Source organism: Arabidopsis thaliana, assembly GCF_000001735.4.
Source record: "Arabidopsis thaliana chromosome 1 sequence".
Lineage (NCBI taxonomy): Eukaryota > Viridiplantae > Streptophyta > Magnoliopsida > Brassicales > Brassicaceae > Arabidopsis > Arabidopsis thaliana.
The window spans coordinates 26193274-26215227 of record NC_003070.9 but is presented as its reverse complement, the minus strand read 5'-3'; the positions used below and the strand labels follow the sequence as shown (position 1 = coordinate 26215227).

Here is a 21954-nt window from a genome sequence, read left to right as displayed (position 1 = left end):
AAAATATAATTGAATTAGAGAATACAAAAGAAAAAAATAATATAAAAGTAAATTCGAATTATTATGAAGATATTTTAAATAAATATTTTTTAAAAATCTCAAATTTGTGTTTTATAGAAATTGAGTGTAACAAAATAAATCCAAGTTATTACATAAACCAACATAAGCATGCATATAATAATTGCCAGGTAGTATATTTGAATATACATATGATTTTGTTAAAAGAAATGGAGAAAACCAATTATAAAAATTCTTACACATATTAATTTTGAGTTTAGGCAAATTCATCTTTCTTAGTATATATTGAAAATTGTAAAATATATTTGTTATAATCTTACTATTCTTTTTCAAATGTCTAAGCTTTATGAAGATAAAACTTCTCAAAAATCAAAATATAGTATTTTCTATTGTGGCTAATTATCGTCTCTTAGTTTAGACGAATCATTAACGTTACGTGTAAGGTGTAACTAGTTCTGATGATCTCTTAGGAACGTTGATTAGTCTAACTATTAGAAACTTTACGCATAGCCACATAAAACCTATGGGATGTCCAAACATTTTCGCCCAAACATATTTACAAATGACAAAATTTTATATTTTAATTACTTATATATGTGATATCTTTTTATGTTTTAACTAGAATATGTTCATTGACCATAATTTTCCCTCGTAAAATATAAATAACTAAAAGTATCGGCCTGCTTGTAGTAATTAGTAAACCAATCAAAATATCAAGAAAACTATATATCAAAGACTAAACAGAAAAGAAAACGAATTGATAGTTAAAAGGTGTTGTGCATATTTGACAAATCTAAAAAGCAAAACAATTACGATTCACAAATATGATCAGAAGATATTATGAATAAGAAAGTCAGCCGACTAATTAATCACTCATTAATTATTATCAGTCATTTTCTCCACTGGCGTATCTATTTATGTACATATGACTCCCTATTTTTCCTCTTCAAACAAGAATCAATCACACTTTGCCCCCTAAAAAGGTTTAGGACCACAAGTTTTACGTACTAACAACTATACTTCGATCCCAACATCCTGGTAATTAGTTCCGACCAAAAAAAAACATCCTGGTAATTAGTCCATGAACAACTCTAAACAATTTAAAAACGGATTTAGGTCTACATTATGTTATTTTATATTGATCGCACTCCTATAATTCAATAACATTTTAACCAAAACAAAACCCATAACCTTCGTTTAGTTGTAGACAATTTAAATATATTACAAATTAACATGTGGTGATATAATAAATGTTAGAAAGACAACAATTTAGTACTAGTCTCGTCTTGTGGGTCATTTCTGGATGATCAAGGTTTTCTGTTATTATATACATCAATCTATGATCTATCTGTCTAAATATACTTTTAAGGTTGTAAAATACAAATTTTATCATATATAAAAAAAAATATACTCAGTAGAAGAAAATGGAGAGTAAATAAATAAAAGTGGACAGTGGGATGAAACAGACTCCACGTGCGTGTCCTCTGCATCATTCACTCTCTAAAGACAGTGACCATAGCCTCATCCCTCCCTTATGGACCCCTCATCTAGTCAAGTCAAATTATTTAATCTTTTCTCAATTTCTCTTCTTTTTTTTTCATCTTTTGATTGAATCTAATTTACCACCATCAATCACGAACCCTATTTCAAACATTACTGCGCGTAATCAAATATCATCCTAATTCTTAGCTTTTGTTCGCATTATTTTACAGAAACTTAATTTAGATTATTCTCCATAGTGGATATATGTATTCAATCTTGGAAACAAAAAAAATCAAATCAAACCAACCGAAATAATCGATTCAACAATTGAGTTATAGTCTAGTTTAAATGATTTATTTGTTTACTAATTCATTATAAACTGAATTTAAATTTGAACCAAAGCCAAAAAAAATTAGTTTAAGACCAAATTTTTCTTAAATTTGACTGAATCTCGAATCCAAACTGACACTAAAACCATACTGAACTATACATACATACTTACTACTTACTAGATTAAGAAAAAATTTAAACCGACACCAAATATCCATACTTTATAGTATTGAATACACAGGTTTTACATTGTATTATTTTCCAACTCATCTCATTTATATTATATAAGAAAAATACACTTGAGTATAAAAAAAATGTATACAAAATGGAGAAAGGAAATGGGAAACAAATAATTAAAAGAAAAAAGGTGGGCTCCCATCCACATTCACCAGCAATGATTGCCTCACTGCCTTTGCAGCTCCACTTCTGCTTCTTTCCTCTCTTTTTTTTTTCCTCCACCTTGCTTTAGATTTTCTTGATATTGCCCCTGATCTTTTATATTTCTGCATCACCCTCCTAATGTTTTTGTACGATATATCAAATTATCAATGATCTTCAACCCATACTCTCTTATTGCTTATATCATTTATCCCATTTTTATTTTTAAACATTATGCATTATCTAAACATTGTTATAAAGAAAATAGAATATATGCAAGTAAAAGCCTATTTTTGGAGTATATTTGTAAAATAATATGATGATCATATCGTAAATAAGTGAATGGTGTGATTTCATATGTTTTTATGCAAATGACTTAAATTTAAAATGCATATAAACAAGATCGAATTATTTAATCCATGACACATTGTTTTTCATGTTGCCATATATCATTTGATAAAAGTCAATATCTATTTGTTTACGATTTCTTAACCATATCATTTTTGTAAATAAACCTCAAAAAGACTATTTACACATAATCAGCCAAAAATATACACGTCGTGATTTTAGTGTAATAAGCAAATTGTCCACAAAATAAGCACAATTGGTGATTTTCCACTCTATCAACAAATAAAAAATCATGTTTCCTTAAGCTTATTAAAAACAGCCAGTCCATCGATCTAAATAAAGTTTATTAATTGTTGACAAATAAAAGTTTTATACTTTTTAAAAACATTATACAGTTTAGTTAGATCTTGTATCATATAACACTCATGATCGATATAATCCCACTAAGAATTATCATTGTGGATTAGTGATCAATACGCTATACCTTTCTTTTCTTTTTGGGATCCACGTTACTACGTCAGCTCAAAGTTGAAACCCCCATATATTATAAGTAGTGTAGTGATTATATATATTTAACTATTATATATGTTTCGTTATGTGTCTCGTCTCGTTGGTACAGACAACTTAACATGCACATAATTATAAATACACGTTTTACATTACGAGAACCAACTACTATTTAATTTTGATTTTTGATGGTTAATTTTGGTTATGAAAATATTAAACGACGACAAGTAATTCACAGACATATGTATATGTAGAGAGAGAAATAAAGAGCATTGAAAGCCATGTATTGTCCATGTTGGATAGATAGGTAATGAAAGGAATAACATTGGCATGTATAACCCATGTGACAATAGTCCCCTATTTACAACTTATAATCAAACACAGTTTGGTCGAGAAATATCTAAACAAAGTTAGGTCAAAACGATTGAAATCAAAGTTCAAGTCCGGTGCCATAGTTATAAAAGGATGATTTACCATTATGGATCCATCGTAAATATAACAAAGAATAATTCTAAACAAAATTGAGGATCAACGATCAAAACCAAGCGTTGGACAAAAAAAAACTTGATCAGTCTAACTTTTCGTGTTAATCGACCAATCAAGTTTGGACGAGGTTCTTCAGAGAATATATATGATTGGTTAAGACTCTCCTATCTAGTTTATCGATAGACTTGAGCGGTCACTCTCCTTACCTTGATCGTCTCATATCGACCATTCAAGACTCACTTACTCTCCATTTTCATACTTTTGATCTTAGTTTATTTTGGATCTAATATGGTTTGGTTCCAATATGAATATAAGCAAAAGTTTTGAAGAAAACCTTAAGTTTTGATTTGACTTACTTATGGTGCTAGAAATAATTGCATAGAAGGAGACTAGGAGAGAGAGATAGGAAGAAACAACATAAAAGTTGTCCTCTCATGAACTGTCACTACGGCTAGCGACATAATCACGTTGCATCCGGAACCCTAGCATTCATCATTCATTGTTTGTGTTTGGACCCTATCTAATCTATTTCTATACATTTTTTTTCTTTTGATAGCATCTATATATAATCTATATTTATACATAATTCATGTCTGCACCTCTACATATATCCTTCTTCGTATCTATGTCTCTACTCCTTTTGTTTCTTTCTACAACTGTCTATCTACTTTTACATCTTATGTATCAATTTCACTTCCATTGGAACTATATTTTATTTTTTTCATCACTAGTAAGTACTAACTAGTATATGGTTATACTATTTCGATAACATGACATTAATTTTATTTATTAGTTTTAAAATTTATGTTTCTGACATATACGTGTATAATTAACTAATATGCATTAATTCTATACAAAAGTTTTAAGCGATATATTCATTTGCATTAATTCTATACAAAAATAAGACAGCTATATACGTGTACAAGCACATGTGCATGTACGTAAATGCATACAAAATGCATACGTACATGTAAAAAATTCCAAAAAACAAGACAGAAGAGTGATGCGTGTGTGTGTCTATGTATATATATATCTTCAATTTTCTTACTTGTACCTCATCTCTGATCTCCATGACCGTGTGATACTGATGTCTCACCTTCTCTCCCATATGTTATCTTCAAGTTTTAGTTTTTCTTTTTTCATCTCTCTTAAATTATTTAGATAGAGTAAAAACTACTTGGTTGGAATATTGGACGTTATTAAGGTTAGTTTTATATATCTATATACTGACTATATATACCCATATAAGATACTCGTATGATCTCTTATCATCTTTTCTTCTTTAAGGTCCAAAGGAATTGTTTTTATCTCTTGTTTTGAATTTCTTTAGAAATAATACTTCCTAATTATTAAGTACATGTTAAAACTGACAACATTATATTATTGGCATCGTTTTATAATTATTCCATGTCTTTTGATTTATAAATTTTGGATCCACGTTTAGTTTGCTTTAAAACTGTGACGTTCTCACTTCCAGAGCAATCGTTATTATTAGCTAGTAACAATGAATACAATTTGTAGTTTAGAAAAATACAGGTCGATGATTATTTCTTAGCTAGCATATAAAACATCTATGAGATTCCGACCAAGAAGTAATCATTACGATTCTATAAATTAGATTTGTTTCCGTTATCGATTTATGCTTTAAGTACGTAGGTTATCTGATCAGCAATAACATTCAAAGGAAAGATGACAACAATTTAGCCTTCGTAGGACAACACAACATGAGCACTTTACATAGCCTTTGTAATTTTTAGCCAATTTGACGTGGGTTTCGGACTCTTGATCGACATTAATCATCACCATGTAACAACAATATTATAAATTCACGATTAATACCATCATCTTTCTTTTGCTCTAGTACGATACTCTTCTTATGTGCTCCACATCGTTGGTAGGCTAAAGGTCAGAATAGTGACATCAAAACGGACAGTCACGCCAGCAAGCGGATCGGGCGAGACAAAGAAGAATATTGTTGCGAATATGACATACGAAATAGGTATAATTAAGCAAAGGGTGTGGAATAAAACAAAATTCTTCTGAGATTATATTAACTTAAGCATTGGAATTGTTCTTGAAATAGAAGTTGTATTGATTGATAAAACTAATTTATTAAATTCTTCATATTTAAAATATTTCAAATTAAAAAACCACACTCACACACATATACTTAAATGGCCCATGTACACAAAATATAAGTTTCGAAGAAAAAAAAAAAACGTCAACCATTCTTAGCACAAAAATTGTTGAATGGGTCATAAATATACGCACTTCATCCACTATGTTCTGAGTGCTCCATTGAAGGCCTAAATAGCTTCATATCTTTTAGACGTTGTAAAAAAAAGAAAAAAACTTCGTATGGACATAAGATTTGGGGAATCGTTATTATATATCATTAGGCATATCATATTCTATGATATATACGTGTATATAATTTCAGTTGCGTGATCTTTATTGTAATTATAGTAGATATAAACGATTAATGGTTAAAGTTTAATCAATAATTAGATAAACAATGTTAGATAATGGAAACTAAAGTGAGGAAAAAGACGAGGGCACTAACATGTAAATGCTGGAAGAGGAATATCATCGAACAAAAACAACAACAACACAGCTCAATCCTCAAAATACAAATATAAGTAACATTTTTTTGTGTGTGCATGTTTGCATCATATATACGTACATTTTTGCATATTGCGAATATCTCACACAAAAAGACAGAAGCATTTACTCTTATATAGCTGCTATTTTCCCTTACAAAATTATTATTACGAATTACTTCTGTAAAACCGCGGCAGTACTCTAGTTATAATATATTGTAATATGTCAAAAATATCACATCATATTTCTAGTAGTCCTCTTGGACCATTAATTACTAATTAGAACTATTTCATTCTCCACTAAAAATTTTTCTTCCGTACAAGCGAATATGTTACTAACATAGTGCTCTTGGCTTATGTGTTAGAACTTTACTAATATGGTGCTATTGGCTTAACATTCTTTAAATATATGTATTATGCTAAAACAAACATTATGTTGGTTCGTTTAATCTAGAACTATATTTTTTCTTAAAAAAATCTTGGCCTTGATCACATGTTTTTAATGCACTTTTGTTCCAATAATAATTTATATATAGTTTTGTTCTAAATGAAAGAGCATTCAATTGAGCTGAATTTAGAGAAACTCTAGGACTAGGACTAAATAATTTAGGGAAGAAAAAATATTCTATCAATATTTAAGGTTGTCTAACTTTTCTTCTTGTGGGAATTACCAGTTTTGCTTGGTTGTATGAGAAAAAATATATATATTACTTCATATGTAAAGGGGACAAGAGCTGCCAAAGGAGCGTTTTCTTCATTCGTTTTTGAATTATAAAAGTAAAATGAGAGAAATTTTTTTATTAAAAGTTTTATATTTCAGATCTGCACCCCAACAACATCTAGAGAATTACGAGAAATACCACATAGTGATTTTGAGGAACCATCAAGTTTCTTTCAGTCGTTTTCTCTCTCCATCTCTATTTGACCCGAGGGCTATACGTACCACTTATCATAATTTAGAATAATATTTTCTATAAATTGGTGGTCACACAAACCACGCAAAGCCTATCAACGTCCGTGTCGGCAAATATTCACAAAACTTCTTTTATCTCGACGTGTACCTCCATAAAAACACATTGTATGATCATACGTATTTGTAACTTTATAAGCCGAGTAAAATTATAAATAAATACGGTTGACACTTTTGTACATATATATATATCGAAAATCTTAAATGTACGTGAGACAAGTTTAGTGGAAACTGGAAAATAGATTCATGGCCGATTTTGGTGGGTGAGGCTGACAACGCCATATCACTCTCCGACGTCCGTATTCTCGTTTCCCAATCTCTATTAGGGCTGACGTCAGTCTGCTTCAAATCATTTCCATTCTCTTAATAGGAAGAAAAGACTCGGACAAGTTCTGTAGAATGCGTGTCTAAAAGTATATGTATCATTTTTTTCAAGGAAAAAAAAGAGATGTATATTGATGTATGTAAGAAAAGATAGAAAATTAAGACTCTGGTTTATGACCATTCGAGAGGAAAATGACCAGAGTCGGGGCATGACTGAGTATGCAAGCAAAGGATGCGATGGCCCATAGCCGAAATGGTAAAAGAAATCCATTTTTTTTTAATCTTCTGAACCAACTTCTTATAAAATCGAAACTAAAAGTTTTAAAATTAAAATTAAAATTGAATATTACATATGTGTATAGTTTTTGGTCATCGCAAAATCTTTAACAATATTAAAATACATGACTTCAAAACTTTTATCTAAATAGAAAGACAAAAAAATCAATTTATCAAGTTTATTAATTTATCGAGTATTAATTTTATAGACGTTTCATTCGGATGTTTATAGTCGATATTGTTGGTCTCAATAGAGTCAGAGGATTGAGATTCTCAAACTGCTCATGCATTCTTCTGCTAGAGAGAAGTCTCAGGACATTGCTATGGCGCATGAGTCTTTATGTTTTGTTGTGTGTACATCAGTTAATGCCATAAATCATATGTTTAAAAGACTTGTCAACAGCAACGGAAGCATTTGCCTCGACATTTTGAAAGAGCAATGGAGTCCTGCACTTACCATATCTAAGGGGAAATATATAAGCGAGAAGTTTGAAGAATTTGTAGCTACGTATTGTGGAAAAACTTCATGATCCAGCCACACTTGTTCTATATTATCTCCTAAACTGCATTCACTAAAATGTAACAGAAGATGATGCCATTGACTCCTACAACGCAAAATACAGGAAGCAAATGAAACAGGAGATGGAGTCATTGATTCCTACAATGGCAGGAAATGGGAAAGTGGAGAACGTTGCCTACCAACTAGCAAGACTCATTCACTTATTGAACAAATGAAACAGTGGATTGCAGTCTTGCAATTAAGATAAAGGCCAAATGGCATTTTACATAATGGAAATAAGATCATGTTGAGAAAGTTCCAACTACTAAACCTAACAGGACCAAAAGAATAACTACAAATCTTTAACAAAGCAAACTTCTTGCAGCCTTAGGTTACACCAAATTGGCAGGGGCTTGAATCGTCTTCTCATTTCGCATAGACTCAAGCTGAGGAACCGAAAAGATTCCAGTCATTGACTTTGAATGTAGAGAGTGATTGTTTAATGATATCACACATTGGCATTTTTCCAGATTGTGAAGCTGGGACAGCTAAACCAGATCCCACAGCATCCGCGCTTTCGCTCAGAGGACTGCACAATAATACGCAAACACCTTAGATGAAAAGACATGTGGTACAACAACAACAACAATAACCATATTTTGATATTCAAGTTCTGTATCAAAACGATGCATATCTATATTCAACTGCTTGCAATATAACTGAGTGACTCAACTTTGTGGGACTTACTTTATCAGGATAGGTTCATAGGCAGTCACTAAGACATCTGTATCAACTCCCTTAAGACGAATATTTGCCACATATACCTGCAGAATCATATAAACCAGTTGGTGTCTCAAGTAACAAACCCCTTTAGAATAAATAGAGAGACAGAACAAGGAGAAGCTTCATACTCTCACTAGGTTTTGTGCTTCTCTTCCCTGTCTTCCTTTGGATATAGCCTGTAATGATCCTTGTTAAGGAGAAAACAAATAGAAAGGAAAATTATGAGCAAAGACATCATATGTTTATGGACATTACCATCTCTCCAATAGCAGTTGTCGCAACAGCAGAGATGTTTCTGAAAGACAGTCCAGGCGCCTCAATGACCTCTGATTGCTCAATCAACTGAAAATTACACAGCAACATTACTAGATTGTCTTCTTCATATATATCATCAATCTTGGTAAAGATTAACCAAAAACACACCAGTATTAGTTCTATTTCGACTAGTTTCAGAGACTGAATCCACAATAACCAAAAAACAGCCTCACTAGTATCATCACAGGCAAAAAGGTTCCAACTTTGGGAAATCTATACACGTTAAACTCTATGTTTGTACTCAAGATACTAGATGTATTCTAGAGAAATAACAACACTAGTTCTTAAAGTTGGTTTGTCTACCATAAGAAGAGTTCTAGTGTAGTAGTGGTATTACCTGAAATCCTTCAGCATCTTGCTCACTCGCAAGATCATTAAGGAACCAAGAGGCACTGCCAATGTCACCAACCTCAGCCTTGAAATCCAACAACTCAAAAATCAAACTCTCATCTCTTGAAGGATCCACAAACACTTCCTGTGAAAACCAAACAATCAAACACAAATACAGAGTAAACTAGAGATTCTTCTACACATGTACTTACAAACAATGCCACTGAGAATAGAACCACCAAACCTGATGATCTGGAACTTGTCGGATATTACTCACATCCTGAAGATTCACAATAAGGAAGAAATGAGGAAACCAGTGAATTTCAATTAAGCAGCGAAAAGGGTTTTATTGAAAGAACCTGAAATCTTTGAGGGAAGACGGTGGAAATAGCGCCACCAAACAAAGGCCTCACCGAACATAACTCAACAGACATGTTTTGCTACATTCAAAAAACAAAATCCTCAAAAAACTAAACTTTGCCAGAAAAAAAAAATGCACTCACAAACATAACAGAATCGATTAGGGATTAAAGAGAAGAGAGAAGAGTACCAAATTGATCGATTGATGTATCTGGGGAAGTAAAAGAGAAGAACAAAAGTAGCAGAGAAATCAAAAAGTTGGAGTTTAGTATTTATATGAAAGTCAGAATCGAAAGAAGCGTTGCTTTGACGTCCCAACAAGTAGCTTTAACTTAACGCAAACAATTAAAAAAACAAACGATTAGCGTTCTTCAATCAACAATGTCTGCACTCTGCAAATTCACGATTGAGAAGAATGAGAATTACCAAGCGACATCGTTTAAATTAATACCGTAGTTTTTTTTAACAAAAGCCCAGGCCCATCTGTTTTATCTAGCCCATTTTAAACAAATAGAGATAATCAAAACCACTGGGATAATAATAAGATTTAATTTTTTTTCTTCCGCTATCATCATCAATCATCATCATCATCGTCTTCAAGACTTCAACCTTCAAATTCTTCATCACAAACCCTAACCTCCAATTTCTGATTCTACGATTGATCTAAGGTTTTAATCAATTCTTCTATCATCATGATTTATTCCTCGAATTTTTTCCGATTTTCCTTTGAACTGATTTTGTGGTCTCTCTTACTTTTTGGTTCAGTTTCATTTTCAACAATGAGTAATCAGAAGAAGAGAAATTTCCAGATTGAAGCGTTTAAGCAACGAGTCGTCGTTGATCCAAAATACGCCGATAAAACTTGGAAGATCCTTGAACATGCGATTCATGAGATTTACAATCACAACGCTAGTGGTCTCAGTTTCGAAGAGCTTTACAGGTACACTTCCATAGATTTCACTTTGATTCATCTCTTGTTGTTGTTGTTCTGCTAAACTTTGGTCGCTTATTTCAGAAACGCATACAACATGGTTCTACATAAGTATGGTGATAAGCTTTATACTGGACTTGTTACCACTATGACATTTCATCTCAAAGAGATATGTAAGTCTATTGAAGAAGCTCAAGGAGGAGCATTTTTAGAATTGCTTAATAGGAAATGGAATGATCATAACAAAGCGTTGCAAATGATTAGGGATATTCTCATGTATATGGATCGTACTTACGTTTCTACTACTAAGAAAACTCATGTTCATGAGCTTGGACTTCATCTCTGGAGAGATAATGTTGTGTATTCGAGTAAGATTCAGACTAGGCTATTGAATACGCTTCTTGATTTAGTTCATAAGGAACGGACTGGTGAAGTTATAGATAGGGTGTTGATGAGGAATGTGATTAAGATGTTTATGGATTTAGGTGAATCTGTTTATCAAGATGATTTTGAGAAGCCGTTTTTGGAAGCTTCTGCTGAGTTTTATAAGGTTGAGTCAATGGAGTTTATTGAGTCTTGTGATTGTGGTGAGTATTTGAAGAAAGCTGAGAAGCCTTTAGTGGAAGAAGTCGAAAGGGTTGTGAATTATTTGGATGCTAAGAGCGAAGCGAAGATTACTAGTGTGGTTGAAAGAGAGATGATTGCTAACCATGTGCAGAGACTAGTTCATATGGAGAATTCAGGTTTGGTTAATATGCTTTTGAATGATAAGTATGAGGATATGGGTAGAATGTATAGTTTGTTCCGTAGGGTTGCTAATGGTCTTGTAACGGTTAGAGATGTTATGACTTTGCATCTTAGGGAAATGGGAAAACAGTTGGTTACTGATCCAGAGAAATCAAAGGATCCGGTTGAATTTGTGCAGCGTCTATTGGATGAGCGGGATAAGTATGACAGAATTATCAACATGGCATTTAACAACGATAAGACGTTCCAGAATGCGCTAAATTCTTCGTTTGAGTATTTCGTCAACTTGAACACACGTTCTCCTGAGTTTATCTCCCTGTTTGTTGATGATAAGCTACGAAAAGGACTAAAAGGTGTGGGAGAGGAGGATGTCGATCTTATTCTTGATAAGGTGATGATGTTGTTTCGCTACTTACAGGAGAAAGACGTTTTTGAGAAATATTACAAACAGCATCTGGCGAAAAGGCTTTTATCTGGAAAAACTGTGTCGGATGATGCAGAGAGGAATCTGATAGTGAAACTGAAGACGGAATGTGGGTATCAATTCACTTCGAAACTTGAAGGTATGTTCACTGACATGAAGACCTCACACGACACGCTGCTAGGATTTTATAATAGCCATCCCGAGCTTTCAGAAGGACCTACACTTGTTGTTCAGGTTCTCACAACCGGTTCTTGGCCCACACAGCCAACCATACAATGTAACCTACCTGCAGAAGTTTCTGTTCTGTGTGAGAAGTTCAGGTCATATTACCTCGGGACTCACACCGGTAGGAGATTGTCTTGGCAAACGAATATGGGAACAGCAGATATCAAAGCAGTGTTTGGAAAGGGTCAGAAGCATGAACTAAACGTTTCGACTTTCCAAATGTGTGTCCTTATGTTGTTCAACAACTCTGATCGACTAAGCTACAAAGAGATCGAACAGGCAACTGAAATCCCCACCCCAGACCTAAAGCGTTGCTTGCAGTCAATGGCGTGTGTAAAAGGTAAAAACGTGCTAAGAAAAGAACCAATGAGCAAGGAGATAGCAGAGGAGGACTGGTTTGTTGTGAACGACAGGTTCGCAAGCAAGTTCTACAAAGTGAAGATAGGAACTGTGGTGGCACAAAAGGAGACAGAACCAGAGAAGCAAGAGACAAGACAGAGAGTAGAAGAAGACAGAAAACCTCAGATCGAAGCAGCCATCGTGAGGATAATGAAGTCTAGACGAGTGTTGGATCACAACAACATAATCGCAGAGGTCACCAAACAGTTGCAGACGCGGTTCTTGGCAAACCCAACAGAGATAAAGAAGAGAATTGAATCACTCATTGAGCGTGATTTCTTGGAGAGGGATAATACAGACCGGAAACTTTACCGCTATCTAGCGTAAAAAAGTCTGGATTGATTACACGGTCCCTCTGTTTATTTCGCATCGTTTCTTCTGTTAGTCAGCATTTCTTATTTGTTCTGTAGTCTGGTAAGTTATAAACATTTTGTTTCCGTTTTGAAAAGAAAATATTGATTTGCCTGTTATTGATCAAACCCATATACATCATCAAAGATATATAACCAGAGCGAGCATTTGCTTAACGGACTAATCTGTGCATCACACAGTTGCTTAACGGATATCTCCAACGTAGCTAAAAAGCTTGGTCTCTCTAATAATAACAATCTTCTCATACGAAAAGCTGCAGAATTTGGCCGTTTATGCGATGTCTAATTCGATTCTTCAATCATCGGAATCGTAAGATAACTCTTTACACTCAATCCAAAATGATACAATCTCCTTCCTTCTTCATTGAAATTGAATTTTTTTTGTATTGACTAATTGAATCACAGGGCGAGATTTGTAAAGCTGTTATATGTCCTGAAATCGCAGCATCTAGGTATAATGGAATGTTAAAGACTTATGTGTGCATTGATTTGGGTGATTGAAGTAGCTTAAGGTAGACAAGCTTAGGTTGATTGAAGTTTGTGGGACATCAGAATCTGAATTTCATTGTGTAAGTAGCACCAGTTTCTCTAACATGCAATTCAATCTTCAAAGTACTGATTTAGGACTGTGTGATCAAACAGGACTTGACCTCCATGATGGACCTTTGCTTTGACTTTTTTCGCGTATCAAAGGAAAAGAAAGATCTTAAGGAAACAAAAGGAAGTAAAAGTAAGGTTCTATCATTTGTGGTATACATATTGTTACAATGGCTCGATCCGGTGAACGATTATTAAAACAATAAGTGCTTATGTGCATAATTTTGTGTAGGTTTGGTTGATGTGGTACCCCAAAAGAAGAGGAGACTTGATGATACACATCTGATGATGAGGTACTTCTTTTGCTAGTTCTGAACAAATTGATCTGTTTCTAGATAGCTAGAACAAATTCTTCCAAAAGGGTGCATAGTGAATTCCCAAATCATTTATATGTGATCACCACTGGTTTAATACTAAATTTGATTGAGTTTCTGCAGCCTCATGTAACAAAAGACAAGAGAAGATAAATCAAGTACGAGGACTGTAAGTCTGCTATTGCTATATCAATCAAAGCTATCTAAGCCAGAGAACGGTGCTTATCCATTCCTTTCCACTCTCGCAAATCACATTATTAAACTTTAAAGAATCAACTTTTTATGTAGAAACAGTTGTATAAGCAAATCACAGGTTTTTCTTCTTTTTGGGAATCTTGGAGTTGGGGGTATTAATGTTTTTTCTTGAATACCCCCAACTCCAAGATTCTTCTATATATATTTACCAAAAAAAGAGATTATATATATATATATATACATTGTTTTTAGGGTTAGAAGACGTCATTGAGTAAAATGGGTTCATGCTCGGCAGCAGTTTCTAGAATTGTGGAGAACTGGAGAGAGCATCCTCCATCTTCTTATTCCCTCAAGATTCATAACTTCTCCCAACTTGAGAACTCAACTGCCTCCTCTGATCATAAATACCAGCTTGATGGAATCCACACCACCAACTGAGGCGTTTGCGGAACTCCGCTTCTATGTCTACAACAAGAAAGAAAACAAGTACTTTACTATTCAAGGTGCTGCACTACAAATCTCATGCTCTTTCTTTAAAATTTTACGTATAAATTCACATATTATTGAGTAAGCGATGTTTATATATTTAGATGTGGAAGTAAAGCGTTTCAATGCACTTAGAATGGTGTGGGGATTGCTAAAAGTTCTTTCATATGATACATTTACTAATCCTGAAAATGGATTCATCTTTGAGGGTGGTGAATGTGAGTTTGGTGTTGATGTCCTTGTTGCTCCACCCCTTACTAATTGGGAAATTCTCTCTTTTGATGAGAAACTCTCTCCTCCCAAATTCTCTTGGAATCTTAAGAATTTTTCTGAGTTGAAAGAGGATGTTTACACATCAAACAAATATCCCATGGGAGGAAAGGAATGGTGAGAAGTATAAATAATTTTGCTAAATTTTGTTTATGGACTAACAAGTATGTATACACATGTATTTGAATGTTAACAAGTCCATACTTAATGTTTTGTAGGGTTCTAAAGCTGTATCCAAAGGGAAACTCTAGAGCAGATGGCAAATATTTATCCCTATATGTGCATTTAGCTGATAGTGAAACACTAAAATCAGATGAGAAGAATTTCAAGCAAGGACATGTGCGAGTTCTTAACCCACTTGGATCTAATCACGTCGAAGTACAATGTATTTTCTAAAAAAATAAGTCTTCTTATATATACGGAGATATTCATTTGAAATTGTCTTTCTCACTAACCATGTTTTGCATTTTACTTTCTTGCAGCGAGCTGCTGGTACAAGGAATCAAGCAGGGGTTGGGGTTGGGATCACTTTCTGTCTATAGCTAATCTTCGGAAGACTTACTTGGACAAAGAAGATGCGTTGAATGTTGAAATCGAATTCAAAGTTGTTTCTGCAACCAAGTATTCTCCCATTATCTAACCTCTACTTTTTATTTTTAGAATATCAGTCATCTACCATTCTTCTACTATAGTACTACGACACAATGCTATATGTCCTGGACCAGTTTGTTATAATTTGAGTTCTCTAGTTTTCCATAAATTTGCTTTTATAAGAAAATATGTTATATATTTTGTTTGAGTTTTTACTAGAAGGACCTTTGTTGCTTCCATAATGATATACTCTAAACGTTTTGATTATACGTAAATAATCTCTTCTTTTATAATTTCTCCAGTTAAGCCACTCAAGTAGCACACTGTTTAATCTTTCAAACTGGACATGAATATTAGGAGAATTTTATACAATATTTGGCAACAGAATGCATTATTTGCCATCTACGAAGTAAACTTTTATATAATTAATAATGTAGTAATATTTTTATTCATGATCATAATTTTTTTCTCGCATGTTTTACGTTTTTTAATATTAAAGGTTAATATCACAAAATTTATGAAAATCTTCTTAGAGAAAAAATGGGTTATTTACAACTGATGAAATCTGGTGTAAAGTTATCTATAAAAGATATGTACTTTACCAACAAATTAAAAATCTTCTCCAAGAAATGAAATACTTATGCCAAATAATCTGATGCGTTTACAAGTATTTAGACGTAAATCTCTCTTTATTTTCCTCTCCCCCTATAAAATGTATTTTGTTTTTTTTGTTAAGCGATAATTTTTATAAAACCCTAATAGTTTATCTTGACACCCCAAGAATCCTATTTATACATTAATCAATCATAGTTTTAACTTTTAAGACTTGCATTGTGTTGGGTAGAATAAGATGGGTGCATCATGCTCAGCACCAGTTTCTTCTACTATCAAGAAAAACTGGAGAGATCATCCTCCTTCTTCTTATTCTCTCAAGATTCACAACTTCTCCCAACTTGAGAAAACTACTTCCTTCTCTGGTCATAAATACCAATCTCGTCTTTTCTCCTCTGGTGATATAACTGGTATGGATAATTGTATTTTCAGGGTTTAGCATTAATCATTATATCTTATATAGCCAATGCAATATGTTGTTTTAAAAAAAAAACAGGAGATTGATCATATATCCGAAAGGGAACGTAAAGGACAATGGAAGTGGATTTATTTCGATGTACGTGGAATTAGACAGCTCAAGCTTGATGGAATCCAAACCACCAACTGAAGTGTTTGCGGAACTCCGCTTCTTTGTCTACAACAAGAAACAAAACAAGTACTTTACTAAAGGTGAAGTATACATCTCATGCTTCTCTTTCTATAAATTCACATTTAAAATCAGTAATGGATGTATCTTATATATCTTTCAGATGTTGAAATAAAGCGGTTCGATGCACTTAAAATGGTGTGGGGATTGCCAAAAGTTTTTCCATATGAAACATTCATTAACCGCAAAATGGATACCTATTCGAGGGTAATGAATGTGAGTTTGGTGTTGATGTCATTGTTGCTCCACCTCTTACCAATTGGGAAATCCTCTCTTTTCATGATGAGAAACTCTCTTATCCCAAGGTCACTTGGAGTGTTAAGAACTTTTCTCAGTGGAAAGAAAATGAGTGTTCCAAACCAAACAGATTTTCAATAGGAGGAAGGGAATGGTGAGTATCTATATAAAAATCGTTAACAAAAATGTATCTCTATAGACATGTGTGTATGAATGTTCGTAATTTTATCTTTTGTAGGGTTCTAAAGCTGTTTCCGAAGGGCAACTCTAGAGCAAAAGGCAAATATTTATCCGTGTTTCTTTATTTAGCTGATAATGAAACACTAAAACCAGATGAGAAGATTTTCACGCAAGTAGTTGTGCGAATTCTAAACCCGCTTGGATCCAATCACGTGGCAAGCCGATGTAATTACTAAAAGACAGTTGCATTATTATCTTATTACTTTTTATAATCTTTCGATATACAAACTGAGATATTAATTACTCTCATTATAACTGTTTCACATTTTTTGTTCTTGCAGTGAACTACTGGCACAAGGGATCAAACTTTGGTTACGGTTGGTGTAAATTTCTTTCCTTAGATAAAATTCGGAAGACTTACTTGGACAAAGAAGACACGTTGATGATTGAGGCCGAATTTGAAGTTGTTTCCGCGACCAAATTCTCTACCATTATCTAAACTCTTTTTTGTTTTGTTTACTTATTAATTTACTTCTACATGAGTAGAATAGGAACCAGTAGATTACTAAGACACAATGCTATGTCTTGGACCAGTTTTTTTTTTTTTTTCATTCATGTTCTCAGCTGGTTTTCTATTAATTCTATTTTATAGGGGAATTGGCAAAACTAACCAACAAAAAATTTATAATTAAGGAACTAACATCAAAAAAAAAAAAATGATATCCTCTATATTTTGTATATTAATTCCAAGTTTACCCCTCTATCTATTTCTCTCATCTTTCTTTATGTGTACCTCTATCTTCCGTTCTCTCTCCTTTCTCTCTTTCTCTCTCTCCCCCTCTCTCTTTCTCTCTCTTTCTTTTTCCCTCCCCCTCTCTCTTTCTCCCCAGTAAAGTCCTTACACCTACATTGTTACTTGTTTTTGTTTTCAAATCAGAGTCTCTTAATTACTTTTGGGTGAGATTTGATTTGGGGGTTTCGAATTACAGAGGGAGGAACACAATTTGGATTCAGGGAATCGACTTTCGTTGTTGCGCTTGGTGTCTTGGTGATGAAATTGAGTTTTGTTGTTGCAATTTGAGAGATACTATTCTATTTGTAAATATACTATTTACGTATACTTTGTTTTATATACGTTTTAAAATGAATTATTTGTTTTGATTAAGGATGTTAAGTGATTTAATTATTGGTTTAGATTTAAACCCTTGGGTTCCCTATATATTATCCCTTAGGGTTTAATATCTTTCCATAAAAAAATATTGTGTATCTATATAGAACGTTATGTTATTCATTGACAACACTATTCACATCTAAATTATTTTGTGTCTGTTTTAAAAAATTTAAGTCATGATATATGTAGAAAACTATACAACTTTTAATTGATATATCATGAACTTGAATTAATTTTTTAAAGATTAGATAATATGAATTATAATTGGGAAGGGGTAAAGAAAAAAGAAAGAGAAAAAGGAACTTCTCTCCTACCACCTGATTTCTTTTCTCACCTCAACACTAATAATAAAGCCACGTCACCTCACACTAAACATTTTCCTTCCTCGCTGACAAACGTAACATCAGGACAGTGATGTCTTTTCACACCCCTTGAAGGTTATTTATTACATTTACAAATTTATGGTGTTAGTTAGTTAATTATTTAGTAAAAAAATGCTATATCTGCAAATCACCCTATTTTATAAGAGACAAAAAAAAAAACTGATTTTCCATAATCTCCCAATCTATTTTCCAATGTTTATTGACAATGGTTTTATTTCCTATATCGAAAATGAGTTTCTTGAAAAGGTTTTATCTAAAAATTTCTCATAATATCTAGTTATCTATCATTCTTAACCATTTATCTCTCATGGTTAAGAATCTCTTCTATTTTATAGAAACATAAAATATAAGAGATTGCCTTCATTCAATTAGTATTATCGGTAGTAAAACTTCGGATACTGATTTTTTTTTTGATTAATTCATTAATTATGAGAGCTAGTAAAGATGAATTTTATACATTCGTCACATATGTTTAAACTTATACGGCGTCGTTTCAAAGACGACATGAAACTAAAACGAGGAACAAAACAACCAATCACGCCATCGCTAACAGTAATAATAATCAAACACGGTAAGTACGAGATTCTTCTTAGCGAATCAACCGTTAAAAATCACATCAAAAGTATATACGATCGAGATTCCGCCACGTAGATAACTCACTGTAGATCTAACCACACTGGATAATTAGATATTTTTTTCTTTTTTCTTTTCAATGAGTACAGTTCAGCCACGTCTGTCTCTCAGACCAAAACGCAAGTATCGTCCTTTGTTTTGTTTCTTTCTTCATCGTTGATTTGTCAACTCAACAACGCCCAAACCCTAAAACAATCCCCAATCATCGTTTCAATAATCAAATTTCCCCAATTGAAGAATAAAGATCAAAACTTTGGAAGTTTTCCTGTGAAAATAATCTATCCTTTTTGCATCATTTGCGTTTTGGTTGATGAAGAGGATCTGAAGAAGCTGAGATTTAGGAATGATGATGGGTTTTGCTGTATCGGATGAATTGTTGGGTACTGTTGCTCCGATTGTGGTGTACTGGTTGTATTCTGGGATTTATGTAGCGCTCTCCTCTTTAGAGAGTTATAGATTGCATTCAAAGGTTGAAGAAGAAGAGAAGAATCTTGTATCGAAATCTTCTGTTGTGAAAGGTGTTCTTGTTCAACAGGTTGTTCAAGCTGTTGTCGCTATCCTTTTGTTCACGGTACCGTTTTTCTCTTTTCCCATTTTTGAGTTGTTTTGCTTTTGTGAAATTGAAGTGAAAAGTTAGGTAAAACATATTGGGGAATTTTGATATCTGACGCTGACTTTTTATGTGTGGAATTGGATGGTTAAGATTTTTGTTTTTAAAAAGGTTAACTTTTTGGGTTGATGTTGTCTTTCGACCCATAAAGAGAAATGGGTTATGTATTAATGATCTTAAAGTTGGATCATATATTGACTGTTCTAACAATAGTTAAGAGCTTTAGAGGAAAGTATCAATAGGGATTGTTCTGTGATTTGGCAATAGGGTTTAGACTTGGCAGACCTTATTAGGCTGCTCTAGAATTCAACCAAGGACTCTATCTTAGGCTCCGTTGGTCCTCTGTTCCTTACTTGTGTTAGATTCAGAGAGGACTGGTTCTTATCAGCTTATCTGATGAGAAAACCAACAAACATAGTAAACCTTGCTAATTGTGATCTTTAAGCTTAAGCAAGTTCTTTTGTTGAACTGGAATGTTGTTTTGTTGAACTGGAATGACTACATCATCGGTTCTTTTGTTGAACTGGAATGAAGCGGCATCATCGGTTCTTGGTTTGAATTCGTCTGATCCTGAGTACTTGTAATGTATGGATTTGCTTAGACATGCCGCTGATAGAATTGACTCATCAATATCATGGAATATCTTCTTTTCTGTTTGTACTAGTTTTTGCTTTTAACCTTCTTCTAATATGCTTCTTCATTGTCTATACAGGTGACGGGAAGTGATGCCGAAGCAGACAAAGCGCAACAGTTTTCCTTCTTGGTCCTAGCAAGACAGTTTGTGACTGCCATGATAGTCCTCGACACATGGCAATACTTCATGCATCGATATATGCATCAGAACAAGTTCTTATACAAACATATCCACTCTCAACACCACCGTCTTATCGTCCCTTATGCATATGGAGCTTTATACAACCATCCAGTGGAAGGTCTTCTCTTGGATACAATTGGAGGCGCCTTATCTTTCCTAGTCTCTGGTATGTCTCCAAGAACTTCCATCTTCTTCTTCTCTTTCGCCACGATCAAAACCGTGGACGACCATTGCGGTCTCTGGCTACCTGGAAACTTATTCCATATGGTCTTCAAGAACAACTCGGCTTACCACGATATCCATCATCAGCTCTATGGAACCAAATACAATTTCTCTCAGCCTTTCTTTGTCATGTGGGATCGGATTCTTGGAACTTACATGCCTTACTCGCTTGAGAAAAGAGAAGATGGAGGATTCGAAGCTCGCCCGACTAAAGAATTCAAAGACGATTAAGATTTTGGAGTTTGGATATATGTTATGTATCTGCCCTGAGGTTGGAGAAATGGATGATACTTTGTGTTATTGGAGGTGTAGTTTTAAAATCAGAAACAGAACTGGTTTTTTTGCGTTTTGCGTTTCTTCTCAAGAGCGAATTTAGCTTGGAGTTTGAGATTTGTATATAAACATTATTGAGTTGTTGTTCTACTTTCGGTTTTTGTTTTGCATGTAATATTACTACAACAAACATGTTTTTTTTATAATCTATCCATCTACGAGGCCATTCTTGAAAGATTTTGTGTTGATTTTGTTTTATAATTTCTTCACATTCACATTTTAGTATTGGATATTCTTAGAAGTATTGTAGTGCAAGATGAAATATTACAGATTTAATAATCCTCCAGATGTTTGATTACCACATGGAGCAATTCTTTGCTACTCGTTAGTAGTGTCTAGACTAAATAAAACAGTACCTGCGAAGCCTTTTGCTTGTCCCACAAGAAACACAACCACATCAGATCTCAAAGTTGTTCAACAACTACATGTTTACATGATCTCTTCATCAAACTCATCGTTTCAAATTATAATGCGTTTTCTTTTATGTTCTTATTTCTCTAAAGCCCATAAGGCCCGTTATACAAATACAATGCGATTTATACTATAAAACGATGTCG

The 21954-nt window shown here is 33.5% G+C and overlaps 5 protein-coding genes, 2 long non-coding RNA genes and 2 other non-coding genes across 12 annotated transcripts; 7 read left to right on the top strand and 2 right to left on the bottom strand.

The window, feature by feature from the left end:
- The first annotated feature begins 4610 nt into the window (after window positions 1-4610).
- Window positions 4611-6548, top strand: AT1G09845. 3 transcript variants are annotated; one of them, NR_143536.1, is made up of 2 exons: window positions 4611-4753; window positions 5448-6544. It is a non-coding gene; the product is annotated as an uncharacterized misc_RNA (transcript). The 3 variants fall into 3 exon arrangements; NR_143535.1 differs by having other exon boundaries at window positions 4624-5355; window positions 5448-6548; NR_143537.1 differs by having other exon boundaries at window positions 4611-6544.
- AT1G09103 lies at window positions 5227-5511 on the bottom strand. The gene has a single exon (NR_139562.1). It is a non-coding gene; the product is annotated as an other RNA (long non-coding RNA).
- Window positions 6549-7197: 649 nt separating the features above from the next.
- On the top strand, window positions 7198-7414 carry AT1G09097. Its single transcript, NR_139561.1, has one exon. It is a non-coding gene; the product is annotated as an other RNA (long non-coding RNA).
- Window positions 7415-8236: 822 nt separating this feature from the next.
- AT1G69680 (ran guanine nucleotide release factor, putative (Mog1/PsbP/DUF1795-like photosystem II reaction center PsbP family protein)) lies at window positions 8237-10423 on the bottom strand. The gene is made up of 8 exons (NM_105636.3): window positions 10197-10423; window positions 10006-10086; window positions 9891-9926; window positions 9654-9791; window positions 9257-9343; window positions 9130-9177; window positions 8966-9042; window positions 8237-8807 (listed from the first exon to the last, which is right to left on the bottom strand). Exons 2-8 carry the CDS (start codon window positions 10078-10080, stop codon window positions 8660-8662), a joined length of 609 nt encoding a protein of 202 aa, NP_564972.1. The 5' UTR covers window positions 10081-10086; window positions 10197-10423; the 3' UTR covers window positions 8237-8659.
- Window positions 10424-10432: 9 nt separating this feature from the next.
- On the top strand, window positions 10433-13242 carry CUL3B (cullin 3B; the record flags this gene model as incomplete). 2 transcript variants are annotated; one of them, NM_001334418.1, is made up of 3 exons in its annotated part: window positions 10433-10674; window positions 10772-10946; window positions 11022-13242. In NM_001334418.1, 2 exons carry the CDS (start codon window positions 10786-10788, stop codon window positions 13057-13059), a joined length of 2199 nt encoding a protein of 732 aa, NP_001319357.1. In that variant the 3' UTR covers window positions 13060-13242. The 2 variants fall into 2 exon arrangements, with proteins under 2 accessions (NP_001319357.1, NP_177125.3); NM_105635.4 differs by lacking the exon at window positions 10433-10674 and having other exon boundaries at window positions 10786-10946; window positions 11022-13197.
- A 327-nt stretch (window positions 13243-13569) lies between these two features.
- AT1G09093 lies at window positions 13570-14171 on the top strand. Its single transcript, NR_143466.1, has 4 exons — window positions 13570-13672; window positions 13746-13833; window positions 13933-13993; window positions 14138-14171. It is a non-coding gene; the product is annotated as an uncharacterized misc_RNA (transcript).
- Window positions 14172-14624: 453 nt separating this feature from the next.
- Window positions 14625-15605, top strand: AT1G69660 (TRAF-like family protein; the record flags this gene model as incomplete). The annotated part of the gene is made up of 4 exons (NM_105634.1): window positions 14625-14712; window positions 14800-15082; window positions 15184-15350; window positions 15448-15605. The coding sequence occupies 4 exons, from the start codon at window positions 14625-14627 to the stop codon at window positions 15603-15605; spliced, it is 696 nt and encodes a 231-aa protein (NP_177124.1).
- An 801-nt stretch (window positions 15606-16406) lies between these two features.
- AT1G69650 (TRAF-like family protein) lies at window positions 16407-17730 on the top strand (the record flags this gene model as incomplete). Its single annotated transcript, NM_105633.1, has 6 exons — window positions 16407-16578; window positions 16688-16837; window positions 16918-16970; window positions 17021-17205; window positions 17290-17456; window positions 17573-17730. The coding sequence occupies 6 exons, from the start codon at window positions 16407-16409 to the stop codon at window positions 17728-17730; spliced, it is 885 nt and encodes a 294-aa protein (NP_177123.1).
- Window positions 17731-19501: 1771 nt separating this feature from the next.
- On the top strand, window positions 19502-21610 carry SBH1 (sphingoid base hydroxylase 1). Its single transcript, NM_105632.5, has 2 exons — window positions 19502-19989; window positions 20741-21610. Exons 1-2 carry the CDS (start codon window positions 19762-19764, stop codon window positions 21293-21295), a joined length of 783 nt encoding a protein of 260 aa, NP_177122.2. The 5' UTR covers window positions 19502-19761; the 3' UTR covers window positions 21296-21610.
- The last annotated feature ends 344 nt before the right edge of the window (window positions 21611-21954 follow it).

What these genes read in the sequence shown, in the direction of transcription:
- AT1G69680 (NM_105636.3), bottom strand. Translation starts at nt 10,080, where the DNA reads ATGTCTGTTGAGTTATGTTCGGTGAGGCCTTTGTTTGGTGGCGCTATT. An exon ending in AAGATGCTGAAGGATTTCAG is followed by an intron (nt 9,344 to 9,653) that starts GTAATACCACTA and finishes TGTAATTTTCAG; the next exon opens with TTGATTGAGCAATCAGAGGT. An exon ending in CAACTGCTATTGGAGAGATG is followed by an intron (nt 9,178 to 9,256) that starts GTAATGTCCATA and finishes GGATCATTACAG; the next exon opens with GCTATATCCAAAGGAAGACA.
- SBH1 (NM_105632.5), top strand. Translation starts at nt 19,762, where the DNA reads ATGATGATGGGTTTTGCTGTATCGGATGAATTGTTGGGTACTGTTGCT. An exon ending in TCGCTATCCTTTTGTTCACG is followed by an intron (nt 19,990 to 20,740) that starts GTACCGTTTTTC and finishes TTGTCTATACAG; the next exon opens with GTGACGGGAAGTGATGCCGA.